At 45.1% G+C, this 6,585-nt stretch overlaps 1 protein-coding gene across 1 annotated transcript in view; it reads right to left on the minus strand.

Annotated features, from left to right (window-relative positions):
- Positions 1-267: 267 nt before the first annotated feature.
- The window catches only part of LOC115813720 (acetyl-CoA carboxylase), a 60,766-nt gene continuing 54,448 nt past the window's right edge, over positions 268-6,585 (minus strand). The window contains exons 49-51 of the mRNA XM_030776295.1: positions 5,577-5,747; positions 2,103-2,242; positions 268-1,933 (exon numbers count right to left, since the gene is read on the minus strand). Of these exons, the coding sequence (XP_030632155.1) occupies positions 1,810-1,933; positions 2,103-2,242; positions 5,577-5,747 (435 nt within the window). The 3' untranslated portion in view covers positions 268-1,809. The remainder of the gene's footprint in view (positions 1,934-2,102; positions 2,243-5,576; positions 5,748-6,585) is intronic.

Below are 6,585 nucleotides of genomic sequence, written 5' to 3' on the forward strand. Positions count from 1 at the left end.
ATGAAAATGAAATGTGAGATTACACACATACAGAGATTAAAATCTAAGAACAAACAGGGATTGAAAACTAGAGAGCTCTACAGAATAAGAATAAGAGATGAATACTAATGAATGCACATGAATGGATAGAAAAGTACCAAGAGCAAAGTTGTTTTTTTTTTTTCCAAAGTCAATCTGTGTAAAAAGGTATAAAATTCTCACTAGTCCCAACTGTTATACATGCAAATTGTTTTGTAAATAAATAAATGTCACACATTCCACTACTTTAAAATGTTTTTATTTTTCTTAAGATGGACACATACATACATACATCTACTACATAATTTCACAGAATATACATTCAGAAACAAACACAAACAAATTATTACATTTGGAGATATTTATTCTATGGTATTTATTCAAAGAAAAAGATATTCCAGTCGGCAGAAATTTTCCTGAGGTAATTAATGGTCTTTGGATAAAAAAGTGCTCACTCCATCTACAGAGGTTGGATTTAGTCATTTTATTTGATCAATATCTGTATGTGTGTTGTGTGTGAGTGTATATATGAGTCTGCATGTGGACAATAGCTAAAGGTGTATGTGTGTGTGTGAGTGCGCGCGTGCATTTGCACATGATGTTCATTGTTGCCTCGTTGACAGGTGTGTGTGTGTGTGTGTGTGCGTGTGTGAATGAGAGAGAGATTGAACACGCACTCTTTCATGTCGGCTGTGCGTGTGTGGCAGGCGTTGTGGGCCTGTGTCCGGTGCTAACCCCGGGGTCAGAATGAAAGGGCTGCGTGTGAATGGGTGGAGCCTCTCGAGGCCCTCACCGCGGCCTTTGATGCCCTCCCACATCTCCCCTCCGCCTCTCCTCCAACCTGCCTCACTCACACTCCTCAACCCCACAACACTTATTTACACCTGCTGCGTTTGATCATCAATTAAGTGCTCTTCTAAGGTAGTTTGAACCAACCCCCCCCATGCTACCACCACCACCACCCCTCATCCCCCTCCCACCCCCCCACACAGAAGCAGTGGCCCTCAATCAATCCACTGCACTTATTGATGTCTAGATTGTTATCGACACTCTCAGAGACAAGGCACTTTCTGTTTGAAAAGGAAAGAGAAAGAAAAGAGAGAGAGAGAGAAAGAAAGAAAATGAAATGCAATCCTCCTCATCTTGTCCATTTAAATTTCTAAAGTCAGTGTGGGAACTGTGCAGCTGTGTGAGTCTGAGAGAAACCTGTTTGGTCTGTATCATCCTGTATCACCTTCTCCAATCACCACCTGACTGCTTTTTTGTCAGAAAATTCTACAAATTACATATTGTTAATAAGAATATCAGTTACAATAGAAACTTCAGTCAACGTTACCCCCTATATAAGTAGCAGAAAATACTCTAACACTCTAATATTACAAAGCTTTTATAGACTGCATACTCATTTGAAGCTTATCTGCATACTAATACTGCATCGGCCTATTCTCAACAAGCTCTGGTTTCTCCCAGGGTTTGCTTTCAGCATCAATGAATATAAGTTTGCTCATCAAGGAACTGATGATGATATTTTAGTGTTGATCATGAATTGAGATCACATGACATTTAGAACAACAAGAGAACATAAGAAACTCAGGGAAACCTCCAAAAAGTGCTTTAAAAAATGATGTGCAATAAGACCTCATATCTCATATTTGACAATGTGATAACCAGTAGGTGATAAGATCAGTACAAAGCTGCACCAGCCCCATGTCTTTTGGTCTTGGCTCCTACAGATCCCAGGACCTCTGTACCAGGACCAGGCTAGTGTGCCTTCAGGCAGGTACGGGTCTATTAGGAGGTTGTTGTTTCCATAGCAGCCAAGATTTGGAGCATCTCTGCCCGTTCTGTAGGACTGAGGTGCTGAGTCAGGTGCAAAATGGAATCCATAGCCACGTCTGGGTTCTCCTGTACCAAGCTGGATGTGAGAGAGAGAGAGAGAGAGAGAGAGAGAGAGAGGGAGGGAGGGAGAGAGAGAGAGAGAGAGAGAGAGAGAGAGAGAGAGAGAGAGAGAGAGAAATAGAGGTGAATTACTGCTTAACTAAAGTGAATTCACAGCAGTGTTGCATTGAAGAAAGACATCTCACCTTTGGATCTGTCTCTGTAGGCTGTCCCGATGAAGGTATTTAATATTCTCTTCTATGACCGATCTGCATCCTTCCTCCTCAGCAGACAGCTGCTTCTCCAACCACTCCACCACATCTTTATTGCTATCCCAAAGGTAGGCCTGAACATACAACCACACACAGTCCCCATCAACCCGACTTGCCAAAAGTGGTACTCACACACACACACACACACACACACACACACACACACACACACACACTGAACCCATAAATCCTGCTTTATCAAGCCTCAGCACATGTTAATGAGTTCCTCAGTGTGGGCAAGCTTGGGCATGCTCTAGCCCAGCAAGAGAACCCATGCATGTGGGCACTTTCATTACGTTCATTCTCCTGTGTCCTGCCAATGCACCGCAGCGCAGCACGCGCACACACAGACACACAGACACACACACACACACACACACACACACACACGGACGGACGTAAGCACGGCAGCCTCCATCTCATATGTGTCCGTCATTAATCGGCTGATGATTGATGATTGGCATTGAGGAGAGAACAAGCTGTGAAGGAGTGAATGCATGAATGCCTCTCCTTCCCTCCTCCTCCTCTCTCTCTCTCTCTCTCCCCAACCCCCTCCCCCTCTTTTTATGATTTCAAACTTCCTTGTTATTCATCTCCTCCTCTCCTCTCCAACAGACAAACTCCGGTTGATGGGAATCTGGCCGCCTGTGCTGGCGGGCCCTGGGAGAGATGGGGCCGGAACGGGGCTGCCACAGAGCCGCTTCGCTGCAAATGAAATCAATTTGAAAAGCGCTGGGGTAATTGGTTTCTAAACAGAATTCTGTCATGACCGTCTGCTACCTGTTTCCATTTGGCGTCAACGTGCAAGATAACTCCCCGCACAGAGATGACAATAAAAAGCACTTTGTTCCTAATTCCGCACTCCTTTCACCCAATCAGCAGGCTCAGACACCCCAAGTGGGTGGTATGTAGCTACACACACACACACACACACACACATACAGCTACATGCACACGCACACACACACACACACACACACACAAACACACACACACACACACACACATACACACACACACACACACACACACACACAGGCAAAGATTATTCCTCATCTGGAATCCCGCAGGTTCAGGACATGTAGCAACGTAACAAGATGCAAAAGTTGATATGTGTTATTGGCGCCCACAACATGCAGAATGTCCCCCAAAATGTAGCCAATATGTCTGCCTCATTTTAATAGGGATAGGGTGGCCATCCAAAATATGGACTTCACTCATGACTTCCAAATTATTCAGTACGCTCTGCAATTGGGACTGAATTATGAAACAAGAACCAATAACCTATTTGAAAATTAGTGCAATATTACATTTTAGAATGAGGGCTTTTTTCCATAGCTTTATATTGATGTTCTCATTTCTATAAGAAACGCTTAAATTGCATGGTTTAATTCATATGGTATAAATAGTAACGGTTACTGGGACAATAATGGCTGATTCATTTATTCCAGGCAGTTGATGTCCTAACAATCAGATTTCAAAATCCATGTGCAAACACGACAAACTGAAGCATGCAGGCACATGGATACACAATTGCACACACTCTCTCACACTAAGTGTGCGTACACGCGCACACACTCACACACACAAACACGCACACTCTCTGCGTGCAGCCGTTCTAGGCACCTGGTGAGGAGTAGGTTAACAAGACAGCTGGCCCTATAAAGGAAGCATGAAATGTAAAAATAAATAAATAAATAAAATATTTAAAAAAAAAAAAAAAAAATCAAAAGTCAACAAGTTTCACAGCTACCAGCCGCCACACTGATGCCTCTTTGACTTGACGTGGGGTGGGGTGGGCTGGGTAAATGCATATTCATGAGGTAAGCAACTTCTGATCCCAAACAAAGTAAAGCTGGAGCTTATGAAGATTGGGAGAGCGTTAATGACTTCTTCGTTTTAAGCCCGCATAAGAAAGCCAGATTCCCCCATGCTTGTAGTCCATGAGAATATTTAATACCGTTATTAATCATTTTTAATCCGTTTGCTTTTAATTAAGAAACAGCATGTTGCTGTCCTATCAGCGCATGCCAGGGTGCAGATTAATTGTAGCTTAAGATAGCTTGGCTTGATTGGTGTAATGTATTAGCTAACAAGACGCCGGCTTCTAAAGATACTTGTACGCTACCTTGGGATCTTGGCTCCACTCCAGGGCTCCCCCCCTCCCTGCCCACCGCCGCCCCCCCCCCCCTTCTCCCTCCTCTCTCTCTGCCTATCTCCTTTCTTGGTTGCTGTGGTTGTTTGAAGGCGAGACTGTGGAGTGCTGGGGACAGACACTTCTATCATAGCAGCATGGCGGTTTATTTGTGCCTTCATTACCGGGCTGCCAGGCACCGCTCCCCAGGCGAGAAAGAGAGCAAGCTTCTAGCAAGAAGTCTGTCCCTTTTTTTCCTTGTCTTTTTTTCTTTTTCTTTTTTTGCTGACAGGGAGGCTAGCGTAGGGTTGGGTCCCATTGCTCCCTCTCCTGGGTGGGAGGGACAGGGGTGTGGGAGGGGAGGGGAGTCACAGCACCGGGGTCGTTCATTTGCACCTCCGCGGGGTGGTGGTGGGGGTGGGGGTGGGGTGGGGTGGGGCAGTTATGACAGACCCATGGGTCAGAGTGGCTGAGACCAGTAGGGGGTCCATCAGCGGCCTACCTAAGGTTATACACTAGGACACAGAGCTGGATAGTGGTGGTCCAGAGACTTGGATTAACAAAGCACACTCCAAGAGGGATGGCCTTTCACCCACACCTCTGTGTAGGGAAAGGCTGTAGGTGTGTGGAGCGTTGGCTGGTGTGGTACTGTGGTACTGCATAGGATTAGAAAGGTACCGTGTTGGGAGCAGTGTCACTAGGAATGCTTGTTATATAACTGTTTCCACACAACAGAGCAACTGGTACCTGTTTGTTTACACTGATACTTGGCAGTTATGGTTGTAGGTCCACATTTCTACTGTGAGAAATTTCCGACTGAACCAAAAGTTCATGAAGATAATTTCTCTGTGATACCATTGCGGAGATGATACAATGCAGTAATAAATCAGTGTATATGAATACATATACGTTCATACAAACTCCCTGAGCAGAACTGGAATGGTTCAGTGAGTTTCTTGAGAGATATTAAGTAACTGTCTCATATAAACAGTAAGTCACCCTTTTTGCGCGCGTGTGTGTGTGTTTATGTGTGTGTGTGTGAGCATGTATAGGTATGTGTCTGTATGCATGTATATATGCATACGTGTGTATTATAAGTGTGTCTGTGTGTGTGTGTGTGTGTGTGTGAGCATGTACAGGTATGTGTCTGCATGTATGTATGCATGTATATAGGCATATCTGTTTATTATAAGTGTGTGTGTGTGTGTGTGGGCATGTGAAAGAGAACGGAGCATAAGCACAGTGCTCTTTAAGGATCCCTAATTGATGGTCACCTTGACTGCTCCCTCTGCCTCCACAAACCAGCGGCGAAGCATGGCCTGGACCTGGCCATCTGTCAGGTCTGGGTTCATCGCCTGGACTCTTCTCTTCACAGACAGCTCCAGCAGCAAACGCCGCAGACGCCAGTAAAAGAACTGCCGGGACTCCCGCCACTCCACAATGTCCTGTCAAAACACACACACACACGCACACACAAAATGTATTGATATGGTACACCCTGAAAGAATTTCTGGTTGGCAGTCTCGATGATTTTTAAGCCTGGGTTGAGGCTCCCCATCCAAAAAAAGGCTTCAAAACAATTTAAATGCTCCTCTAAAATGACAGAAGAAAAAGAAGAAGAAGAAGAAGAAGAGAAAATGAAGAAAAAGAAAATGGAAAAGAGGAAGAAGCACAAGAACGAGAAGAATGAGAAGAAGAAGAAGAAAAAAAAAACCACTATAGGCTGTCCATTCCCATGGGCTCCTGAGAAAAACCAGCCCTGCCTCCGCTGGGCTAGGCACAAGAGCGTGGCACAAGGCCACTGCAGCAAACTTCCCAATCCCCTCTTCTGAGTTAGATCCGGGTCCTGAGGGCCACGCCCCCACAGCCCAGCCCGGAGACAGAGGAGAGTCTCCGCTCCCCGACGCGTTGTGTCGCCAAACAACGCTTTCATGCTTTCAGGTGGTCCATGCATTTTGATCGCTCTTGATTAACCACAAAAAGAAAAACTCAAACTGGATCATGGTGCTTGTGAGTTTGGTAGTGAAAGGGAGGGGGGGGGCAATTTGATGTATGAATGAATAAATAGATGGATATTTCTAGGTGCTAATCTTTCCGATGACTAAAATACCTCTCTCTGGTGAAGGAGTCCATTGTGTGTGATGAGAGTTTGATTGGTTGTCTCTCCTGGGGAGAGCTCTCCATTAGCTAAGGTGATATAACAGGTAATCAGGAGATAATTAAAAGGCTTCACGTTTGTGCGTGCTGCTGGGAGGAGAAGGAGGAGGAGGAGGAGGGGGTGTT

Source organism: Chanos chanos, chromosome 6, assembly GCF_902362185.1.
Source record: "Chanos chanos chromosome 6, fChaCha1.1, whole genome shotgun sequence".
Classification (NCBI taxonomy): domain Eukaryota; kingdom Metazoa; phylum Chordata; class Actinopteri; order Gonorynchiformes; family Chanidae; genus Chanos; species Chanos chanos.